General features: G+C 35.5%; 4 protein-coding genes across 4 annotated transcripts; 2 read left to right on the forward strand and 2 right to left on the reverse strand.

The window, feature by feature from the left end:
• Positions 1 to 1,910: 1,910 nt before the first annotated feature.
• Positions 1,911 to 7,319, forward strand: LOC125867969 (uncharacterized). Its single transcript, XM_049548561.1, has 2 exons — positions 1,911 to 2,282; positions 7,299 to 7,319. The coding sequence occupies exons 1-2, from the start codon at positions 1,911 to 1,913 to the stop codon at positions 7,317 to 7,319; spliced, it is 393 nt and encodes a 130-aa protein (XP_049404518.1).
• Positions 4,178 to 6,939, forward strand: LOC125867956 (uncharacterized). Its single transcript, XM_049548545.1, has 9 exons — positions 4,178 to 4,201; positions 4,287 to 4,448; positions 4,531 to 4,744; positions 4,834 to 4,986; positions 5,073 to 5,135; positions 5,215 to 5,259; positions 5,340 to 5,685; positions 5,823 to 5,949; positions 6,685 to 6,939. The coding sequence occupies exons 1-9, from the start codon at positions 4,178 to 4,180 to the stop codon at positions 6,937 to 6,939; spliced, it is 1,389 nt and encodes a 462-aa protein (XP_049404502.1).
• Positions 7,320 to 8,555: 1,236 nt separating the features above from the next.
• On the reverse strand, positions 8,556 to 9,119 carry LOC125867965 (uncharacterized). The gene has a single exon (XM_049548555.1). The coding sequence runs from the start codon at positions 9,117 to 9,119 to the stop codon at positions 8,556 to 8,558; it is 564 nt and encodes a 187-aa protein (XP_049404512.1).
• Positions 9,120 to 14,413: 5,294 nt separating this feature from the next.
• On the reverse strand, positions 14,414 to 22,403 carry LOC125868779 (uncharacterized). Its single transcript, XM_049549342.1, has 5 exons — positions 22,101 to 22,403; positions 21,922 to 22,033; positions 21,703 to 21,826; positions 15,656 to 20,644; positions 14,414 to 15,580 (listed from the first exon to the last, which is right to left on the reverse strand). Exons 1-5 carry the CDS (start codon positions 22,401 to 22,403, stop codon positions 14,425 to 14,427), a joined length of 6,684 nt encoding a protein of 2,227 aa, XP_049405299.1. The 3' UTR covers positions 14,414 to 14,424.
• Positions 22,404 to 24,145: the final 1,742 nt, after the last annotated feature.

The raw sequence follows: 24,145 nt of genomic DNA on the forward strand, positions 1-24,145 counted from the left end.
AGTCCTAATCTATAGCAAATATTGAGTAGCACGTGCACTGTTAGTTTCAAGCCTTCAATTATGTGTTCGTTGTTCATGTTATCAAACTTTAATATTTTTGTTCTTCTTCGTATAAATTTTGTGTTCTTGGAACATATTTTCCAACAGATTGCATCGGGCCAAGTACTGTTAGGGTTAAGTTAATCCTAGACCTACTAGATAAGCATCTAAATCGTGTAAGACTACAAATATTAGAGAAAGAATTGGGTAAAATTATCAAACATTATCAAAAAATTGTCTATGATAATCTTCCACTGTATTGCACTCATTGTAAACATAAAGGGCATGAAGAAAATAAATGTCGCTTGTATATGGGGTAAACCTTGTCTCAAGGTACTCAATTAGGTGATGAAGTTGGGTGAGATGTTGCACTTATCTAGCCTAATTCTAAGGCTAACAATATGAAGCAATTAAAGGGAGATGCCCGTGATTTTTGAATGCTAAGAGAGCTGGGAAAAGAAATATTGAAAAACTTGTAGGTGATCACAATACGGGCAGCAATTGGTTGGGAATATTAATTCGAACAAGGATAATTCTTTGGCAATTGTTGCAGGGACAACTGGTGGAAATAGAATTGTGGTTTGAGTTGTTCAAAGTGATCTTGTTACTAATGGAACTCATCCTAATATTGAGGGACGGAGCGTAGGAATATAGGTCGTTGAATATGTTGGGAAAGGAGCTACCTACATTACCGATTTCCAAACCTACTAAATTATAATTTTAGAACCAAATACTTTCGTTATGGCAACATCAGGGAATTAAACTCATGTTCCTACTGGAGAGATACTGCAGCAACAACAAATGGATGTTTCGGGTGTTTGCAATAATCAGCAAGGTATGGTTATTTCAGATATAGTTGATTGTGTTGGAGTTAAAGTGCAAGTAGTGAAACAATTACAAAAGTACCGCTGCATCTTAGAAAAGTAAAAAAAAATGTTATGATGAGTTTATCAAGGTCAGATGTAATGGAGGATGAACATATTGCTTTCCTAATGATGTGGTTTTGCAAGTAAGTCTTTTGCAATGGTTTGTTAAGGGTAACAACTGAATATAGCCAATTAGTCATTGCTCTTGCTTCGGGCAAGAAAATTACTTGGCTCCTTTTGTATTATCTCATGTGATCGAAGCTGTAGAAATTTTTGTATTATCTCATCCTACAACTCTGGATGCAGTGTTATTTTCTTGAATATAGTCCTTTGCCTTTTTATTCATAAAGTTGTCAACTTTTGGGGTTTCCTTGGCTCGAGGCAAGTTAAAACAGAATAGCTTCCAAGGATGCTTTAAATTCTTTTATTCATGCTCCTCTAAAACTCCTAGCCTATTCACTCCATTTTCTGATGAATGGCTGAGATTGTTGTTGTATCATACATCTCTTAAGCAAGAGCTAAATGACATCTGGTCCTGTTTTCTTATTGCTCAAGACCTCCATATATTTGATACTCCCTCCATTTCAAATTAATTGAATTATTGAGGATTTGAGGTGTTTCACATCTTTTAAGAAAAGAAGATTTAGGCATAGTAAGTGAAGGTCTTTTATTTAATAATTACCGTTTTTAAGTATACTTTTAATTTATTACCATTTTTGTCAACTTTTAGCAATAGTTACTTAAAACAATTTTAAAGAAAATTTGTTCCTTTTCATGTTATTTTTAAACTAAGCAAAAAAAGTGTTGCCCATTCGCTCATATCCTCTCTCTCTTTTCTTTCTACTCTTTTATCCGAAAATTTTAGGGTTTTGTTGTTCTTTCTTCCCCATTTTTCAGCATAGAATTCTAATGGAAGAAGGAGGAGCACGAAAATCGCCTAGAAGAAGTCCGCGGATACTTAGTGATGTTGGTACTTCGAATCAGAAAGTTTATAGAAGGAGTCGAATGAGGGGTCAAGTTTCATCTCCTACTGATGAAGTTAATGACTGTCCCAATTTTAGTTTGGGAATCTCACAAGTATCGGGTGAGCAAAACAAGGGTGAGCCGAACAAGGAGCAAACAAGAAGTAGAACAAGGAGCATAAAACAAGTTAAAGAGGTGAACAATGTGAAGAAATTGAAAAAAAGATGCGTTGATTTAACATCTACATCGAAGAAAATCGTGGACTGTGATGACGATTTTGAGGTTTTACCTCCTCAATTTCAATCAAAAAAATTGAAAAATAAAGATGGGCCGGAGAAGAAGAAGCCAGTGAAGGATGCAAAAACACGAAATCGATTGCCCAACAATGTCATTCTACCAGAGAGTAGATATCCGGTATGTGATAGTATTTTTCCTAGTTAGTTGTTGTTTTAGGAATGATGTATACTGATTACTGCCTTGATTTTGAGATGTAGTATGTGGAATTCATCTTAAATTCAACTTTAGTATGTAGTACTATAATTTTTTTTAAACACTCAAATATGAATGTGAGATATCAAGTTAGGATGCATAGTGTTGCAATGCTAGCTAGTTTGAGATTGAGTCCTGCTATCTTGAATCTATTAGTAACTTTATATCTCAGGTTTAAGGGATTGTCATCTGAAGAAATGGCAGGAAGTGAATAGAGCAGGTTTTGCATTTGTTTGATTAATAGGTTCACCTAAATAAAGGGGAGGGATAAATAGGATTCTGAGTGCTGACCCGAACTAGTTTGGGATTGAGTGTCCTAGTGTTTTGAATATATTAGGAGGTTATATATCGGGCTCATAATGTTCTTCTTAAAAAGTGGCAGGAAGCCATATGAGCAAATGTTTCATCATATATTTGAAGGAGGCAGGGTGTGTGGGAATCATGTACATGACTATTTCAATACTCTTCCAATGAAGAGCAGTGCTATAGCAGGAAGCTAGCAGTCTCTTTGAATTTGACATTTATGTTTTACTTAATTGCAAAATATCTCCTCTTTGTCCATTGTTTTGTCTATAATTAGTGGGAGCTTGTCAAATAGCTGGTAACACTTGTTCGTGTTAATTTGGAAAACAGATGGAAAAGATGTGTAAATGAGAGGACACATCATATATTTTGGAGTAACATTGTTTCATGTTCTATCTGATCTTTTCTCCCACACTCGAATGTTTTGTTCCAATGGATAAAGTGGAAATGTAGGTTTAAATTGCTTTGGAAGTTGGTTTTTCGATATAAAATAGATCTTTAAGTGTATGACAGCTAGATCATTATTTAGGCTGCTTGTGTTGAAGTTGATAAGTTCTGGGTCTGGATTTTGGAACCAAAAGTGATCATCGGTGTAATTCATCTTTAATTCAATTGATTATTACCTTGCTTTGATACATAGTATGTGAAATTCATCTTTAATTCAACTTTAGTATGTAGTAACATATTTTTAATTCATGTTTAATACATATGCAGGATCGTAAATTCTGGAAACATCCGGATGTTGTGTATATTTCGAGTAGGTGGTCATCTTACACTAATCATAGTGTCATCGACCAAATCAAACTATCTTTATCTGATAAACAACTTGAGTTGTTCAGGAATACATGTTTTGGTTACTTTCTTAACCTTCCAAAAGCGAGCACACAACTACAAGTTATTCATTGCCTTATAAATAGAGAGTTAAAACACACACCGGATGATGTGTTTGCTATTGAAATAAATAACAAAAAGTTATTTTTTGGTCTTAGAGAATTTGGAATAGTTACCGGCTTAAATTGTGTTAGTGATGGCACTTCTATCAATGTTCCTGATTCTAAATGTAGTTTGTTGAGTAGTTATTTTCCGGAAAAAATCACTGTTGCAAAGAGTCATCTACGTGTGTTGTTTCTAGCTAAAAAATTTCTAGATGATGACTCAGCTGTTTCATTGGTTGTTCTCTTCTTCATTAATGATTTTTTATTTTCATATGAGGACAACGAATACCAAATTAGTAATAGAGATTTTTACCTTGTGGAAAGTGGACAATTCAATTCATATCCGTGGGTTTAGATGTCTACAAAAAGTTGTCTGATTCTGTGAGACATAAGCTTAAGTCAACCCATAAATACTTTAGATTGGGTGGCTTGCCTCTTGCTCTTCAAATTTGAATTTTTGAGTGTTGTTCAAAAGTTGATGAAGATATAGCCATTCGGGTTGCTAACTCAATTCCAAGAATCTTGAATTGGAAGACAATTGCCGAAAGTCCATGGCAAAAATATATTGAGAAATGTCTCTTCATGCCTACAAAAAGTAAGATATTTGTACAAAGTTAATACATTTTATGGCATTGTTTAATTCTACTCAAGTTACTATATCTATTTTTATTTTGTTTATTTGGTTTTTTAGTTTGAGAACATAGTGGCTAGTGAAGATGAAGTATCTAAATTCAGGCTTCCTAAACCTCGTGATAACAATGCTGAAATTTTGAAATTGGAGCCTAAAGGATCAAGTCATGGTCTAGACATGTTGACCAATGAAGTTATTGAATTGAGAAAAGAACTTGTAAAGGTATATACAAACTTGACTTTAGGCTCTTTTTTTCCAGAACTTTTATATTTTAATTTTTGTGTTATGGTTTAATATCTACTAGGTGAATGAAAATAAAAAAGCACTTGAAGAGAAGATTGATTTAGGATTTAATCAAATCAAAGAATTTGTGGTGAATTATAACAAACAATTATTGGAGGATATTTCTTTGTTGTTTGCTAAGAATGGTGGTAGCAGCTCTGTTATCAGAGAAGTCAGGGAACCATCTAAGAAGCAGGCTGGCGAGACGTTTTCGGGTGGATTAGATTTCAATGGAGGTTTCTTTATATTTTCAATACATTTATGTTATAGTCATAATATACTTTTAATATGTTTTTCTTATAATATGTGTTAATTACATATACAACATTCTCTCCCTATGTTAATGCATCTGTAAATGAATCAAGAGGGCACGATGCTCATGTTATGAGATCAAATCAAAATGAAGAATCTCAAGTGCTTAAAACTTCAGTTAGATTTGCTGACGTTGAAAATTTTGAAAGAGTATCGAGTAAAATAGGTAATGAAGGGTTTTATACAAATATATTACATATTTCATATATGTTAATTCAACTATCTTATTTTAAATATTTTTGTTATGTACAGAGGAAGATGTTGCAGGAATTGCTATTGAAAAAGTTTTGTCAGAGGTTGTTGCTGATATAAATGGTATTAATTTTCTTCACTTCAAATAAACTTCTTTCATTTTATTTTAATAACATTATAAAAATATTTACTTTGCTTACAGTCCAAGAGGTTGCTGATGTGAATACAGTTGGGGCGCAACCTTATGGTAATGTAGTCAACAAAGCCAACATAAATAAGTGTTGCATCTGTTGACTGTAAATTAATCAATATGTCTATTGTATGCAGATGCAACAGAGGATTGTCAAAAACCTTTGCATACTCTTGATGATTTTATTTTTCTTGATGAAGATCTTTCTCAGATCAATAGGACCGAAGAATCTTATCTAAAGAAAAGAGCCCCTGTTGATCAAAACAAAAAGAAAGTGACACCGAAGAAACGTGGCAGAAAGAAAAATCCAGGAAAGTTAATAACATCTCCCTACACACAACATTTCGAATCTGGAGGAACTTTATGTGTAACACGTCAGTTTTTTGAGACAAAACATCCTTTTTCATATGCAACTGGAGGAGATAATGAATCGGATTTGATCGATTCATTCATTAAGTGGCTTTATATGGGTACAAAGAAGAGGTAATTCATTTTGAAGTTTGTTGGTTAATTTGTTACTATTTAATTCACTCTTCTTTAGTTTCCTTAGTTACCTCTTTTTTATTTGTTGCTGTCCCGTTTCTGAGTATTTATGTTGTAATTTTTTTATGTTTTGATAGGGGAAAGAAACCTTATACAGATGCTCTTAATGTTATCAGTCTAGCATTTGAGTTAGGTATTTGTAATGTAGCAGAAAGACACTGGTTTTTCAAATTGGCACATTCTAGACAAGAATGGTGTGATGAGGTTAGTTGTATAAAGTTTCATTGGACGTCAATATTTGTTATTCATAGCGCTTGACATTCTAGGAGTCATACTACCTCTGCTGTTGAATTTCCTGAATGATTTGTCTAGTGAGCACCTTTGTGTTCCTTGGGTTGAAATTTTTTGTAATTTCTCTCCTGCCTTATGAAGTAGATTATTGCTACTGCTTGTGTCATTTTATACACTTTAGTTTCTATTGCTTTACTTGTAGCATGCATTGTAGCCCACTCCAGCTATTCAGTGTATCCTGTGCTAGCTGCTCCTATTGATGGATAACTAGTTCAATAATTTATGTCAAATCACATTAGACTGAATAGGTGCTGATGTGTTTCAGATTCTATATTATATAGTGAGCAAATTGAATCACTATGAATTCCCTATTGTTCCGACATGTCCTTGTTTTTCAACACTTCTTTAGGTAATTAAGAAAAATATTTGTGACCAGAATGCTTGGATAGAGGTTAGAACACATTACACCAATTGTAGTCTCCTTGTGTAAGATAACGTCTTACTATCCACGTGTTTATCTTTCCCAACATTTTATATATAAGTGGTTGACACTTACTAACTGACAACTTCTTGGAGATTAATTGAATCTTGTGAAAATTTTGTGAATCTTATGTGTTGCAATATCACTTACTGAGTTTCTTGAGGTTAATTGAATGTTTGTTTCTTGAGACTATTTCTTTTTTACATTTCATTTCTAATTTTTTGCAGCATATTGATGTCATTTTCTATTATCTAAGAAAGAAAGGGAAATATGAAGTCAACAGTAATGTTCGATTTACGGCTACTGATTGTGTGTTCAAGACAAAAATTACTACTTCTTTCTTTCAACTTTGTGATGCTCATGAGAATAAGAAGAACTATAAAGTAAAAGATTCTGATGATATTGCCCGGTATATATATGTGGATGTCGTTTGTTGGCAAGCACTTCGTGGGATAAAGTGGATTATATTCTTTTTTCACTAAACATTAAAGAGGGTTGTCATTGGATTCTTGTCATGTTTGATATTGGGCAAAGGTCTTTGGAGGTATAGGATTCATTTTCGGCAAGGGATGGGGTGAATTTTGAGGTTAAAAATATTGTTGAGATGCTTTCAATTGTTTTACCATATTACTTGAGTGTGGTCAAGTTCTATGATGAGCGTCCTGAATTGAAGGCAACACCGAAATACAGTGGGATAGATGAGTTCGACAAAATTGAGTTTCATTTCATAACTAAAGGTGTTCCCAGACAACAAGATGACTCGCTGTAAGTATTATCAAATAGGTATTCTTTTTTGTATCAAGTAGATATTTTGATAATAATTTTATATTGAATTTTTTAGGGACTGTGGAGTTTTCGTTGATGCATTTGCAGAGTTTGTAAGTAATGGCCAACATATTCTAAATCAACAAGTAAAGGCAGACATTCTCCGAAAAAGATTTGGAGCTATATTATGGGAATATGCAAGAAGAAAGCAAGCGAGTGACCTTCAAAGTGAAGATGATAGACCGGAAAGATAAAGAAATATAGTTGTATTAGTTAGTATGACTGTGAAAACTATATGGTGTAAAAACAGTTTGTAGTTAGTATGGCTATGAAAAACTATATTGGTCTATTCTTCACTTTCTGATTGCTTAGCTTTTATTGAACAAATATGTGCTGGCATGCAATGGTACTTGCTTGCACGAAAGATGTTTCTTTTTTTCGTATTTGGGTATTTGCGGATCTCATAATTAGGTGTAGATTGTACCAATTCGTATTTGGGTGTTTCAACAGAGATTCAACATCAATAAGGAAACTAAGCATTGAGGTAATCAATAGTTAAAGTGTATTACAATGTATTAAAGTTGAATTAGAAGAGTGAATTAAGAAAGAATTTAAACAAGTAGTCAAATCATAACAAATCAACCAACAAACTGCAAAAATGAATTAAACTTGTATTAAAAGTGTATTACAATGTATTAAAGTTGAATTAGAAGAGTGAATTAAGAAAAAAATTGAAACAAATAACTAAGGAAACGACGAGAGAGTGTTCTATAGATTGAATTAAACTTGAATCTATTATGAATTAACCAAGAAAATCATGGTAAAATAAATTTTATTTCTTATTCTTATTCTTATTCTTGATCATAAGGCCTAACATTTTTGCAAGTCTTCCTATTGTGATCTTGTTGTCCATAGTTGCTGCATGTAATTTTCGCCTTCTTGAATTCATCTTCTCTCAGTTGTGTATGTCTTTTATTTTTTGGTCTTCCCGGAGGTCTCTTTCCATGAGGTGGAAGTACAACCTCTTCAAGAACATGTGTTGGTGTGTTCCATGTGCTTTCATCTGGCAGGGAATCCATTTGAAACTGATATGTCAGCAATAAATTTTTTCTTGTATAGTAATCAGAGCAATATTTTCTCATAACCAGTGTGCTTTATTGTTAAAACAGCCAAAGCATGTGGACATGGCAACTCATCCAATTGAAATCTCCTACATGTGCATGTACGTTGGTGAAGACAAACTGTGAATTGTGTAATACCATCAAGTACCGTATACACATATTTATTTGTCTCTACAACCTATGAAAAGAAAAAAATATAATCAAGAGAGATGTTAGATATGAATCAGAAGAAAAAATATTAGCAAAAATAATTTACAGATCAAGCATACCCTTAATTTCTCTGATGCAGTTTTATTGCGCCGCAATATATTTTCATACTTTTTCCCAAGGTGAAAACCTGAAAATGTCGCCTTTGATCTGTTATTGTTATTCCATTTCTGGACAAGTTGTCTCATGAATTCCAAGAGGTGTAAGACTGTAAGAACTTTGGCATGTCTTGTTCTTGAATTGACTGATTCTGCTATATTTGACGTTATCATCCAAGTTCTGTTTACTTCAGCATGCACACGCGACCATTTGTTGTATCCAATGTTCAGCAAGTAATCTTTGATCCTCTTATCTATTTTCTCAACTATTGTCATACATTGATTAAATTCTGTCATGGTGTATGTTTTTGCCATAGAGTAGAACAACTCAGTGACCCTTTGCTGACTTTTTTTGAAGTTTTTCATTATGTTTTGCAGTAAGTGCCACATACACGCAAAATGAGGTACTTCATCATAGACTCTCGAAGCTGCCTTAATAATGCTTGCATGCCTATCGGAAACGATACACATCTCTAATCTTTGACCGAATGCGTCTCTGAATTGCTCAAAAAACCACCTCCAAGATGCATTTTTCTCTGAATCAACAATGGCATAAGCAAGTGGCAGTATACTCCCTGCACCATGTACAATTTGTTTAATACAATTTTAATACATTTTTACTGCAATTATAATTCATTTTTAATTCATAGTTCAGAAATTCAATATAGAAAATACTATCATATTTGAAAGTCTCACCTGCTGCATCTAAGGTATTAGCGGTTAGTAGTGTCCCTTTGTATGTTCATTTTAAGAAAGTTCCATCAACAACTACAATTGGTCTACAATATTCCCATCCTTTTATCGAGGTGAACAAAGCTACAAACGCATATAGAAAACGGTCATCCTATGATTTATGCAATCTTATATGGGAACCAGGGTAAGTTGCCTTTAGTATGTGAAAGTAGCTTGGCAACTTTGCATATGATTGAATTGGATCACCCCAGACTAATTCAAGAGCTGCTTCTTTAGCTCTCCATGCTTGCATATATGTGAGTTGCACACCATATTCAGCTAACATGTCACGTTGTATATCTTTTGGTGTGTAAATAACATCTGGTTTAGCACATTTACCGACAATAATACTCCCAACAACACTCTTAGTTGCTTGCCTTTCCGATAATGAATTATGTAGCAACAAACATGTGTGTTCACTTTCAAATTCTCTAATCTTTGAACATTTGAGATTTGTTCAAGCTTGAAGCTCGTAAACTCCAACTACAGTTTTCACCTAAGCACTGTATCGAATAGCTGTTGAAAAAAAATTAATATACAATCAATAATTTAAAGTGACTTGAATTTAGGTCTTACCTGATTGAGCTTGATCTTGTTGTCTTGAATTGAAAATTCTTAAGAATGGAATGTCTTTTTAGTGCACTGGTGAGGACATATTTATTCTTATACACTTGATCTTTCTCAAATAAAGAGTGATTGGGATTAACAATGATGCCTGGTGCTAATTCTTCTAGCTCATCAACTTCCTCACATGATCCAAAGCCAATTAACCCTATTGCTTCACCAATACCATTAAATGTATTAGAGAAGTATGAATTGTGATAACCCTTATATCTTCTGAAGTGTCTGAACATAATAGTGGAATGAGTGTAGAATTAGTCTCCAAGTTGACTGGTTCAGTTGTTGCGACACACAAAGGGTATCTTGCCATATCTCGATGTTCCTTTTTGGTTTCAACATATACTTTTACCCCCATACCATTATGAATTTGAATTGGATGAGACCTTTCATCAATTTTATATCTGATTTCAACTTTACTTGTTGATGTGTCTATTGACAATTGAGTAGCAATTATAGAAACGAGGGTGGCAAAGTTTGATTCCGTATTTATCAACACACCATCTGCCAAGTAATTAGTATATTTGTTGCTAGGATCCCATCGTCCATTGAAGTAAAGCAGCACAGCCAGATTAGTCATATTTTTTTTCTGTACATTATTAAAAAGTGTGCAGATTAGTCTATTTTTCATTGCTTATGTAATGAATTCTTAGGTTAGCCTTTACAACTGTATCTAATTCAATTATTGTTCAGTTCAGCAAATGTACAATGTCAATGTTTCTGGGAGATATTAATACTATTATATAAAAGTCTATGGGGGAGTATATACATCCTTCCAACACACAAAACTCAAACTGGTGTGATAAGCAAAAAGAAAATGGAAGCCACAAAGATGAGCAGCAAGAAAACAAAAGATAGATGAGCATTTTTATTGGGGTGTGAAAAGTTCCAGAACTGAGGGAGTACATACCAGATATCCACACCCATAAGAGTCCTCACTAGTTGGATCATTGCAAAACATAAGAATCTGGACTAAAAGCTAAAGTGCCAGAAGGCAAGCACAAAAATAAGTTAACAGTTAAAGTGCCAGAAGCCAAACTCATACCACATAAAACAGATGACTAGAGATGACAGACTCAACAACTCCCCTGCCAGTGCCTGTTGATATCCAAATTGTAGTGCAAGCACAAGCACCAAAATGGCAAAGGAATAGTGTGCACAAGGGAAGGACAAGGGAGTGTTCTTGTATTAAAAGTGTATTACAATGTATTAAAGTTGAATTAGAAGAGTGAATTAAGAAAAAAATTTAAACAAATAACTAAGGAAACGATGAGAGAGTGTTCTATAGATTGAATTAAACTTGAATCTATTATGAATTAACCAAAAAAATCAATCAGAAGAGTGAATTAAGAAATAATTTAAACAAGTCGTCAAATCATAACAAATCAACCAACAAACTGCAAAAATGAATTAAACTTGTATTAAAAGTGTATTACAATGTATTAAACTTGAATCTATTATGAATTAACCAAGAAAATCAATCAGAAGAGTGAATTAAGAAAGAATTTAAACAAGTCATCAACTCATAACAAATCAACCAACAAACTGCAAAAATGAATTAAACTTGTATTAAAAGTGTATTACAATGTATTAAACTTGAATTAGAAGAGTGAATTAAGAAAAAAATTTAAACAAATAACTAAGAAAACGATGAGAGAGTGTTCTATAGATTGAATTAAACTTGAATCTATTATGAATTAACCAAGAAAATCAATCAGAAGAGTGAATTAAGAAAGAATTTAAACAAGTCATCAAATCATAACAAATCAACCAACAAACTGCAAAAATGAATTAAATTTGTATTAAAAGTGTATTAAAGTTGAATTAGAAGAGTGAATTAAGCTTGAATTAAGCAAGTAACGAATGACATGAAATCGAATTTAAACCTTCTAACCTTTCAAACTTCAAAAAATTTCAAACTCAACTCTCTGCCCGAACTTGATTTATCTCGAAATTAATCACTGAATACACATCGTTGAAGGTTAGTATAGCCGAGAAAGAGAATTAATCTTGAATTAAGCAAGTAACTAATGACATGCAATCGAATTTAAACCTTCTAACCTTTCAAACTTCAAAAAATTTCAAACTCAACTCTTTGCCCGAACTTGATTCATCTCGAAATTGATCACTGAATACACATCGCTGAAGGTTAGTATAGCCGAGATACATAATTAAGCATGAATTAAACAAGTAACTAAGACATGCAATCAAATTTAAAGCTTCTAACCTTTCAAACTTCAAAAAACTTCAAATTCAACTCTCTGCTCGACTTGATTTGTCTGAAAACTGATTACTGAATACACATCTCTGAAGGTAGTATAGCCGTATTTGTGAAGAAAATTGTGAGTAAGAAGTGGCGAGAGAAAATCGCACCAACAGAGAAAATTGCAGCGGCGAGAGAAAATTGGGAGCGAAAGATGGAAAGGACGAAGTGAATTTAATTTAATTCAGCCAAAAATTTCATATATGGTTAAAAAAATAATGTTGACAAATATAGTAAATATTTTTTAAAAAGTATACAGGTAAGTGATTTCCCCTTTTCATTTTTACCCTTATTAATTATTGTCAAATTTATGATTAAAATAACTAACCATTAATTGTAATACTCACTAATTCAAATTCTGAAGAATAAAGGGTAAAATTGGAAGAATATTTTAAAAGTAGTCTTGAATATTAAACAATTAAGTTAATTTGAAAATGGAAAATGTCTCAACAATTCAATCAATTTGAGATGAAGGGAGTATCAAATATAAAAGACTATTCTTCTCATTCTCTTCAATACGTAACAACCATCCAAACAAGTGGTCAATAAAATGACTTAAAATCTCCCGAGGAATGTTGAGCCTATCAAAGTGATTATCTACCACATCATTCACAAGGCGTGTCCTTTACCGGTGAGGACTCTGATCATAGAGAGAAACATGCTGATGAATTAGCTGATGTGCTTCGTAGAACTTTATTTTCCAAAAGATATTTTGTTCTTGTTGATGATGTGGGGGAATCTAGTGTATGGGATTATTTAAGGCCTTGTGTCCATGATGCCAATAATAGAAGTTGAATCATTCTTCGAATGATGACGAAAGTTGCCAATTGTGCTACATCTATTAGTGGACCAGTTCATCTTCGAATGCTTAATGACGACGAGAGTGTTTGGTACTAACTTCTCCCTTTCCTACACGTTTCCAATTCCTACTTGTTTCCAATTCAATAAAACGTGCTTCTCTCCTTTCTTCCTATTTAACACCTAACAATAAGCAAAAAGTGCTCCATTGGTATCAATTCAAAGTAGTAGAGGTGTTCAATAGGTACAAGGCTTAATTGAGGTGTCTAAGTGAAATATGTGGACAACTGTACTCTGCATAGTTGCCAACCTCAGAAGCATATCCAAGATCACCTACCTGTTAAGGTAAAATGACAAGTTTAAACAATAGAATATATAATCAAAGAAGTTATCATCGAATAACAATTTCTGCGGATAGATATGTTCAGTATCTGCATAGATGACACTAGCTTCTCCACCAGCAACCATAATCCAAATTCGGCCCTTGGGGTTCAAGACTGTTAACTTCAAAGATGCACTTGTCTGCAATAAACCAACTTGAACGTTTTAGCACGTAATGTAGTCATTGGCAGATATTTTGCAATCTAAAGCTGAAGAATTTTTTTTTTGCCTTGTAAGTAATAGAATAGCATCAAGATATACCTTTTCATCAAGCCCATGAATGAAGCTCTTTGTAGCACAGAAGGCCTTGCTTTCATGATGTCAATAATGGAAGTAGAATCATTCTAACAACATGAAATCTTGAAGTTGCCAATTGTGCTACATGTATTAGTGGTCCAATCCATGCTTTTCTTGTATGGAGGATACGTAATTTGCATTGAGAAAAACACCTAATCTTCTGAAGAAAAGCAGTTCTCTAAGAAATGCGGGATTTAACCTTGTCATTACAACTATTCCATTTTTTTAATCTACATTACAGTAATAGCTTTCTTTGGAACTGAAGAAAAGCAGTTCTCTAAGTAATCGGGTCTTCAGGATACGTAACACTAACATAAATTTCTCAACGGTAGAAACAATAGTCATTTCAAATTTGCAAAAATTCCAGCAGATTCAGAAAATATTACACGGGCTCTTGCTCATAAAGTTACATCATAAATCAAGTCTGCAATTTATTCAAACACTTGAAGAAACATAAATTTCTAAACAGTAAGTTGTTTGATAACCAGTAACAATTATAACAAATCAATGTTGACATTCAAACACTTCACTTCTTGCTGAAAATCCCCCGAGCTGAGGCCATGCTCTGTCTTTCTGTTTACACAAGCCTAAAATGAATAAAAAAATATTCTTTTTGGTAACCAAAACAAGTATAATACTAACAAATATGGTGAAACAGGAAAATGGAAAGAACATACCGGATAAGAGTCAATGAGATGATCTTGTGTCCCAATCTGGAGGTTGTATTGTAACTCTGAACGCATAATTTGCCATATCTTCATGTTGTGTTGTTTGAAATTCCTGGGCTGAATTGGCAACAGACCAGCTGCACCAGTTTACTTCAATGCTTTCTAGAGATGCAACATCCTCAAAATGACAAGGGATTTTCTCAAGCCGCTTGCATTTCGTTAACACTAAACATTCAAGCTTAGGAAAAGCATCGTCCATGACAGACCACTCTGCAATGTTGAGGTTGTCCAATTTTAAGTATTTGAGTTTAGGGAAATCTGAATCTTTCACTTCCCATTCAGCCCCTTCAAAGGCTCGGAAAAGTAACTTTAGAATCTCCAAGTTGGGAAGTTTGCCAACTGTCAAAATTTGTGTCCAAGGTAGACGAAAATTTGACAAAGTCAATTCCCTCAGATTTAAGGGGAAATTGAATTCGTGAGGATGTTTAGTTGGATAACTGTAGGAAATCAGCTTCAGAGATTCAAGCTGATGTAGAAAGTCTAATCTAGGAAAACGAACAGCGCTTCCTTTAGTTGAATAACCCAATAATCCCTCAACTATGCATCTCAGCTTTCTCAAATTTGGCATGCTTCTCAATATCTTCTCTGCATCTTCACCAGGGGAGAGACATGGAGTGGAAAAGGTCTCCAAATTAACTAATTGTGACTCACACATGTTATCGTGCAGACTGAATGAAGCACGCCTATTTACATGTACATGCCTCAATTTAAACATCTTGAAAAGTGAACATGGTAACTTCAACACTCTATGCAATCCGTTAACCACAAAAGTTTCAAGATTCCAAAGATCAGATACGGATGAAGGAATAGAATCAGCAGATGTTCGAACAGTGAAGTACCTCATATGAATTAGAGATTTTAATTCATTAGGAAAGGTATCACCTATGTTGATGGATTCCAAATTCAACACCTTAACAAGTTTGAATCTGTTAATGATGAAGGAGATATCACGTGCCATTGAAGGGTAATAATCATCACTGCTGGCATTGAATAGCAAAGAACGAACACTTGATCCAGCCTGCTGCCACTGAGCAAAGTCATCCCATTTAGAATATATAGACAAGCGGTATATCTCGGGCTTTTCAGGATAAGAAATGGAATCCACACCATGGCCTCTGTTCAAAGAAAAAACATGAAAATGAGAATTGTGATGAAGGTTATCAAAGTAAAATCGATATAATTTTTTGTACCTATGTATCCAGAAGAGGAAATTATCTTGCTTGGCCTTTTCCACACAGAATTGATGCAACAAATCATGAACACGACAGGTTTTCAATTTTCCATTGGATCTCTTCTCCATATCCGTTACCAAATTTTTTCTAATAAGATCTTTCAGGTAATCTTGGGCAGCATCTTCTGATCCTTTTTCCTTACTGTCTTCAACAATTCCTTCTGCTAACCACACTCGTGACAATTTCGAGACTGGAATATCCTTGCCCCTCAAAAATCCTCCAAAATAGAGAAAACACGGTTTTAGATGGTTTGGTAAATTCTTGTAACTGAATCCAATTATAGACATGCTCTCTTCTGAGCTCCCAATGTTGTGTGAACTAAGACTTTCTTCTACTTCTTTCCAGAAATCTGCTTTCTTCTTTTTCTCTTTGAGAACACCAGCTACTAAGACAATTGAGAGAGGCAGCCCTCCACACCTTTTCGCTATTCGTAATCCCACATCTCCGAGTTCACATGGGAAGCTTTGACCATGAAACAACTCTTCCTGTAGTAACTTCCAGCTCTCATCATCTGTGAGTAAACGCAGACGATGGGGCTCACTGTTACATTTAGCATAACGGGCAACCTCATACAGCCTCGTTGTCAGAATAATTCTACTCCTATTCTGAGAACCTTGAAAACACATGTTCAAATAGTCCCATGCTGTTTTATCCCACACATCATCAATGAAAATTAAGAATCTCTTGGTCAATAGAACACGACGCAGCTCAGTAGCTAACTCATCATCTCCTTTTTTGGTGCGATCAGCAGGCTCAAGAACATCATTCAAAATAGTAAGCAACAAATCTCTCCATGAATATACTTGAGTCACATGACACATAGCACGAACATCAAAGTGAGAGACAACTGTGGGATCATTGTAAATCTTCTTTGCAAGAGTGGTTTTACCATTTCCAGGCATACCAAATATCGAGATAACATCCAGCTGATGCGATCCTCCAAGAAGTTGCTTCTTTAATTTGTCCATCACATCTTGAAACCCCACCATTTCTTCATTTGCTGCTGAAGTATTAGCTGATAATGATGGTACAATATAAGCGGAACCTTTTACAACGCGGTTCACATCAATCTCCTCTCTTTTTAGGTTCTCACCAACATCTTTGTTGACAAGCTTGATATTCTCAACAACTTCAGATATCCAATAAGCTTTGTACATCAGTGAGTAAGAACAGGCCAAACAAGTGTCAATGACATACTCGGCTTTGTATGCCATTTCAGTAGCACTGATTATAAGACCACAAATTTCATCATGCTCATCATAGGTTTCTTCCGTATGATCGAAAAATGATCTTAGAATCAATAATCCCTCCTTGACTAATACAATCTGAGGCTTCAGTTTGGTAATTAGGTCAAGCTTAGAGTGTAACAGCTCCTCCAACTTTCCCAAGAAACAATTGAGAAATCCTAATCCATTGGTCTTGGGGAAGTTAAGCCCTGTCACTTCACGAAATTCAGAAGTAATAGTTTTGACCTCTGCCTCAACAAAATTAAACACTTGTTTGACATCGTAGAGATATAACAGGTGGAACCAAGCACGACTATCACCACTGACAGAGAAGAAAATGACATACTTTTCCCCATAGGCAACATTTTGAACACGTTCCATAAGGTCTTTGAGTTCTGTATGCATATCGCACGGCTTTAAGATATCAGCAAGAAACTCCAGTTTCTCTTGAACTACTGGGATTTGATTCCTCACGACCGGGATCACGTCACCCCTAGAATGCAGATGGTTCAGCATGTCCAATAACATGTTGATAAGACATTTCAGATCTGTCACAGTGATATAGGAGGCTGATTCATCCAGCAACTGAAAGCAAACTTCTCTAATCTCTGCATTGACAGACTTGGTCTCTTTTAGGAAGTCGGATAATGAAAGACTCGTATCCGCAGAGCTGCTTCCATCCACGAAACTTTTAAAACTACAAGTACTAATTAATGTTGCCTTGTGGGCAGCCACTTCAGCATGCATTAAGAGACCATCTGATTTGTTAAGCTCTATCGTCTGTTTCCCAAGAAGATCAATGAGAAAGACTCTAAGGAAAATAAGCTCCTCATAAGCATTTTCCACCAGATTCAGAAATTCAGTTTCAAGAATGGCTTTGTGCTTTAGTTGATCCGTCAACTTCCCCTCACACTTGATTAGCATAAAAGCCATGGTTAAAAGTTGAAGCAAAAGATTGACCTTCCTACTCTTGTTGCTTTGCGAAGAATCCTCATATGATAAACGGATAGCAGCTTCGGCCTCAATCGCTAAAGTTCCAATTTCCGACAAGAGATTATTTTGCTTCTTGCATTCAATGTACTGAATTGGGGGTTCAACAAGGAGTGTTACCAAGAGCAGCAAACTGTGGTAAAACCTTTTGAGCTTATCTGAATCAGTAAGTTTCAGATCAGCTTCATCCTTTAGTAGCAGATATTCAAAAATATATTCATGAAACCTTAGCAAAACCTCGTCCATCTTCGGGCTGACAGAAGAGGATTTCAACTTTGTGAAATAAGAATCAATGACCTCAAAGTAAGTAGGAAGAAAGTTCAGCGGATATATCACATGATGATCTGGTGTTGATGATGCAGAAAAGGATGGACAAATCTGCCGAATCGCTGCCTTAATAAACTTAAACTTAAGAAGCAATTGAAAGTGCAAGAGATTAATTTTACTCATCAATTCTCTTTCCTCTGAATCACGAGAAAGAGAAGTAATGAATGAGTGTGCTTCAGTGGCCACAGATAGAACTAAGGACAATACATGTGATGCATCTACCTCGACAAACTCGGTCTCCTGTAGGAAATCAGATATTTCCCCTGTGCTGCTTCCATCCACAAAACTTTCATAACTACAAGTGCTAAACTTGTGGGAAGCCGCTTCAGCATGCATTAAGAGATCATCCGATTTGTCAAGCTTTTTCGTGTGTTGTCTGAGAAGATCCATGAGAAAGCCTCTAAGGAAAATAATCTCTTCATTAGCATTTGCCAAAAGATCCAAAAATTCAGTTTCAAGAACAGATTTGTGCTTTAGTTGATCCATCAACTTCCCCTCACACTTGATTAGCATGAAAGATGCAGTCAAAATTTGAAGCAAAAGACCGACTTTCCTACTTTTGCTTCTGTCCAAAGCATCCTCATACGATAAGCGGATAGCAGCTTCAGCCTCAATCGCTAAAGTTCCAATTTTTGTCAAGAGACCATTTTGCTTCTTGCATTCAATGTACTGCATTGGGGGATCAACAACAAGTGTTACCAAGGGCATCAACCTGTGGTAAAACCTTTTAACTTTATCTGTATCAGTAAGTTCCAGATCTGCTTCAACCTTTAGTAGCAGATTTTCAAAAATATATTCATGAAACCCCATGAAAACCTCATCCATCGTCGGGCTACCAGCGGAGGGCGATGTCTTTGAGGATTTAAGCATGGTGAAATAAGAACTGATGGCCTCAACATAAGTAGGAAGAAAGTTCAACGGATATATCACAGGAAGAACTGGTGTTGATGATGCAGAAATGAAGGGACAAATTGCTTCCCTAATAAACTTAAATTTAAGATGTAATTGAAAATGAAAGAGATTAATTTTCCTGGCTAATTCTCCATCCTCCGGATCGCAAGAAAAAGAATTAATGAAAGATAGAACTAAGGTCAAGACATCAGTTAGCTGAGTCTGCACTTTGCACTTGTCCAATGAATCCATGAGGAACGTTTTCATGGAAGTCAATTCTTCCTGAAAGCAGTCCATCTGGGACTCTGGTAACCTTAGTTTTTGAAACAGACTGATCTCTACCTTGAGATAATTAAACTTCACTTGCAAAGGAAGAAACATATGGCCTACTTCAGCAATATTGTTCTCTAAGTCCATGTCACACAAGGAGTAGATTGCCATTGCTGCCTCTATGGCCAGAACTTCCAGAAATGAGAGCAATGAACTCAAGGCTTGTCGCTGAATGCCTTTGTGGCGATCTAGTATCATGTGAAATTCAGAGAGGTGAAGAAGTCCATCTTGGAGCCATTCAAATCTATCGGAAAAAGCAACATTCAAACTGGCATCATGACTTTTCAGCTTTTCCAGATCGTATATGATAGACTCAGTAAACTTCTGAGCAAGATCAAGATCATGTGATAGATTCTTAAGACTACCATGCATCAGTGTAGCTTTTGGAACTGACGAATGTGATGCTTTCAGGACACTGATATAAAACTTCCTCCATTCAGGCCTAATAGGGTTTATCCTTTCCACCAATTTTGAAATGTTGGACTCGAAGTCAGGACCATGCATCACTCTATATCTATCCCTAGTAGGACACTCCAGCGCTGACACACGTGCCAAGCGCTGGTCATACGTCTCCCAACTCATGATAGATAGGTAAACTGCAGTTTCAGTTATGTCCTCAGCAAGGGTGAAGAGATCCTTCATTTTCTCATGTTCAATATTGCACCGCTTTGCGGTAAACTTGAGGAAGACTCCCAGATGTTTTAACTTTACTAAAGTTTCCTCAATTGCAAAGCCAGTCAGATAAGAAAGACCATGGCAAATACTTGAGATGAGGTTCACCATATCCATAGTGATCATACGGGTAGATGATGATGTTGATTGCTTGGAAGGACTGATAATTCGCTCAGCAAAAATCTCAGGTTTAATCATTTTCATCACCTCTGAAATCATTTTGACTGTCTCACTTGTCAGGCCTTGATTCTTCAAAAGAGAAAGTATCCTATAAAATCCATTACAGGCTTCATCAATTAAGGGCTTAAGCTGCGCACATACCCTATACTGAGAGTTTACCTCCTTCAGAACATAGAGATAACTCCATAAACGATGTAGTAGATATTTAGCATATTGTAATTGATCCTTGGTCGAACTATCTAACTTCCCCGTCTTTACACAATCGTTGATGGTATCTACTGATCTAATGCAAGAAACTTCGGCCATCTTATGGCTGATTCGTGATAAGATCCTGCAAGTAACAAAAAATGAACTTCGTCAGAGCATGCAGTTTGACACAAACGTATTCTCCACATTCATTCTAAATGCCTTGGTTTGAATCAATCGAGAATTTACATTATTTATCATTTTGGCTTAAAAACAAAGAATGAACTTCATCATTTTGGCTTATAAATCAATTTCCTCAAACCAACCTAATGTGCTGCTGTTTAATACAGGGAGCCAGCCAACTAAGATAGTGAGCTACAAAGATTCCGGCAACAGGTGGATTAGTTTAATATGTCCACAATGCAAGAATTATTGCTCTAGGTTTGGTTTTCCCATCCTATTTCTTGTTTTTTCCCTTTTACAATTAATCCAAAACAATGTTTTGCACATACTAATTCTTATTTGTATATCATTCCAAAACAATATTTTGCAGATATGAATTCAACTACAAAAAAAATCATTTTAAAAATCATATTGAATATCACTACAACAAGGCATCAATACTTTTTATGGTGCATTCATTCTTACAACAAGAACAACAAGATTCCTAGTGAAATTCCACTAAGTGGGTTTGGGGATGGTAAAGTGTACGCCAACCTTACCACTACCTCGTGCAGGCAGATAGGCTGTTTTGGAAAGATGCCCGACTAAAGTGTGACAAACCCAAGTAATAGAAGAAGAAAATGATGAAGAAACCAATGAAGAAAGCATAGTAATGAAATAAGATAAGCAGTGTACAGTCGACAAGAAAAGCAATAACAACAAAATAGTATGGTAATCAAAACCAATAAACAACACAAGATGATAGACACCACAAGTATGAACTACAAGTGTACGACTAGTACTACGATAGGTACCAACATGCCTAAACGCTCGCAGGTAAGACAACACACTAACCCTACTAACCTTCTAACTGTATAGGCGACCTCCACTTCTTCCTATAAAGATTCATGTCAATGTTCTGTTTAATCACTCTCCTTAATACTTAATCGGTCTAATTCTACTTCTCTATCTCTCCGCGTACACCCTACAACCAGCCTCTCGCACCTCCTCTCTGCACACCTCCTCATCACATGCCCAAACCTTCTCAGTCTTGCTTCCCTCATCTTGTCCGTCACCGAGGTCACTCTCACCTTCTCCTGGATAACCTCATTTCTAATCTTGTAGCTCCTAGTGTGCCCACACATTCGTCTCAATATCCTCAGCCCTGCAACATGCATCTTTTGAACATGAGAGGTTTTGACTAGCTAACACTCGGTCCATACAACAGGGATGGTCTAACCACCACTCTGTAGAACCTACCTTTAATTTTAGGTGGTACCTTCTTATCATACAAGACCCTAGAGGTAAGCCTCCATTTCATCCATGCCTCCCCAATGTGATATGTGATATCATCATCAATGTCCCCACTTTCCTGGATTACAGATTAAAGTTATTTAAAAACTCTCTCTCTTAAGAATAGTTTGGGTGTCAAGCCTCACATACACGTCTACTTCATCCAGTGCAAAACTAAATTTGCACTCCATTTTGGTCCTGCTCAACCTAAACCCTTTGGACTCTAGAGACCTAGAATTAACTTTGTTCATCTCATCAATCAGTACTTTGTCGTACGCAAATAACATACACCATGAGACCTCCTCTTGAATAGACCGCGCCAACTCATCCATCACCAAGGCAAATAGGAAAGGGTTAAAAATTGATACATGATGTAGCCCCATCTCAACTGGTAAGTACTCTAAGTCTCTTTCCACTATTGTAGCCCGAGTCTTGGCTCCATTGTACATTGTCCTTTATCGCCCTAATATAAACCATCGGGACACCTCTAGCCTCCCAGCACATCTACATCTCTCGAAACTTTGTCATATGCTTTTTCAAGGTCAATGAACACCATATGTAGGTTCATCTTCTTTTTCCTATATTTCTCTACCAGTCTCCGCACAAGATGGATGACGTCAGTAGTTGATCGTTTCAATATGAATCCGAATTAATTCTCGGAAATTGGCACTACTCTCCATGTACCCATGCCTAACCCATATTTCTAAGAAGAAATTGATAAAAGTGGGTTTTATTCTATGAAATGAAAATTTAAGGATTTATGTGTATTCTTATAGGATTGATAAGATACAATATGAATTGCTTTGATATTGAAGCATATGTGATGATTTACGATAAGAATTGCTTTGAGTGAAACTTATGTGTTAATTATTGATTGTTGATATGATTGTTGTGGAAGGGATTTTCCCACATGATTTCTTATGTATGAATGTGAAGGGCTTTCTCACATTGAATGATTCTAGGTTGAAATGATTTCTCACCTAAAATGAATCTAAAGTTAAAAGACTATGAAATTGGTGAGGCCAGAGGCGATTATTCATGACCTCCAAGTAAGAAGGATAAAAGGTGATTACCCATATAGCTTAGAATAGAATAAGAGGAATCACCCTTATTCCCTGAAGTTGAACAAGAGACGACTACCCACGTTCCTATAATGTAAGTTAGACAAGAGGTGACTACCCATGATCCTAAATTATTGCTTGAGTTTTCCTTCCATGATTTGTAAGACTAGAGGCAGTTACCCAAGTCTTGACTAAGGATGATTTGAGGTTACTTCAAGAAGTACCTCTCATATGTTATGATGGTCTATTATGTGCATTGATTATGCTTTATGACTTATGTTGTCTAACGATTTATGTTATGTTATATTTATGCAATCTGTCATATTTAGTACATTCTTGTACTAACACATACTATTGCCTACATTTTTTAATCCAAATGTAGGTTCTAGCGTTCCCGATTTTCATCCCCGTGGCTAGGATCTATAGTAGAGGAAAGGTTGAAGATTGGTGAGTCCTCATATCATCCGAGGATTTGGCCACTACTTTTCTTATGTTCTTTTATTTTATTTAATTGAACATTGTTGTACGGGCTGTGTCCTGAGATTTTATTATATTAGATGGATTTTGAGACAAGTGTATTAGACTTTTGCTTTAAAATGAAAGACTTTGATTATGTTGAAAATGTTTTAAATCTCGTCGATTTCTATTATCTTAACTATGAAAGATAAGTGGCTGGTATGAGGCCTCTCGATGTCTTGTACGTCATGCTACATCTAGGGGGTAACCCTGGGTCATAACAAACTTGATAATTAGAGCACAAGATTTAGAATGGTTCTAGGATGTCTCAAAACCACTTCAAGTAGAGTCTTGTTCATAAGTGTGAAGCGCGCCACATTTAGGAATGACTACAAGATGCTTATAAAACTTCACTTCTTTCTTCACTTTAAGTCGTATGATAGATTTTGACTCTATAATGTTTCCCCCTAAATCCTTACCCGATGGTTTACAAGATATAACTACTCGAAGAGCATTTGCAAGAAGGAACGAGGGAGAGAATGCGAGTCAAAAAGCTTCTCAAGATTTGGTTTACCCTTTGGCCGAGCAAGTGACTAATCCGGAGTTTAGGACTGCTTTTCAAGTGTTGGCTTAAGCAGTGATAGACCAAGCCAATAGGGAGGTTGTGGTCCCCA

The sequence above is a fragment of the Solanum stenotomum genome, chromosome 6 (genome assembly GCF_019186545.1).
Source record: "Solanum stenotomum isolate F172 chromosome 6, ASM1918654v1, whole genome shotgun sequence".
NCBI classification, from domain to species: domain Eukaryota; kingdom Viridiplantae; phylum Streptophyta; class Magnoliopsida; order Solanales; family Solanaceae; genus Solanum; species Solanum stenotomum.

Bases quoted from the DNA above. Each gene is read 5' to 3' on its own strand.
- LOC125867969 (XM_049548561.1), top strand. From the start codon at position 1,911: ATGAGGGGTCAAGTTTCATCTCCTACTGATGAAGTTAATGACTGTCCC. The intron at 2,283-7,298 runs GTATGTGATAGT...TGAATTTTTTAG, and splicing joins TACCAGAGAGTAGATATCCG to GGACTGTGGAGTTTTCGTTG.
- LOC125867956 (XM_049548545.1), top strand. From the start codon at position 4,178: ATGCCTACAAAAAGTAAGATATTT. The intron at 4,987-5,072 runs GTAATGAAGGGT...TGTTATGTACAG, and splicing joins AAGAGTATCGAGTAAAATAG to AGGAAGATGTTGCAGGAATT. The intron at 5,686-5,822 runs GTAATTCATTTT...ATGTTTTGATAG, and splicing joins TATATGGGTACAAAGAAGAG to GGGAAAGAAACCTTATACAG.
- LOC125867965 (XM_049548555.1), bottom strand. From the start codon at position 9,119: ATGTGTATCGTTTCCGATAGGCATGCAAGCATTATTAAGGCAGCTTCG.
- LOC125868779 (XM_049549342.1), bottom strand. From the start codon at position 22,403: ATGTACAATGGAGCCAAGACTCGGGCTACAATAGTGGAAAGAGACTTA. The intron at 22,034-22,100 runs GTGAGGCTTGAC...TCTGTAATCCAG, and splicing joins TGGATGAAGTAGACGTGTAT to GAAAGTGGGGACATTGATGA. The intron at 20,645-21,702 runs GTTTGGGCATGT...TGTTACTTGCAG, and splicing joins AGGGAAGCAAGACTGAGAAG to GATCTTATCACGAATCAGCC.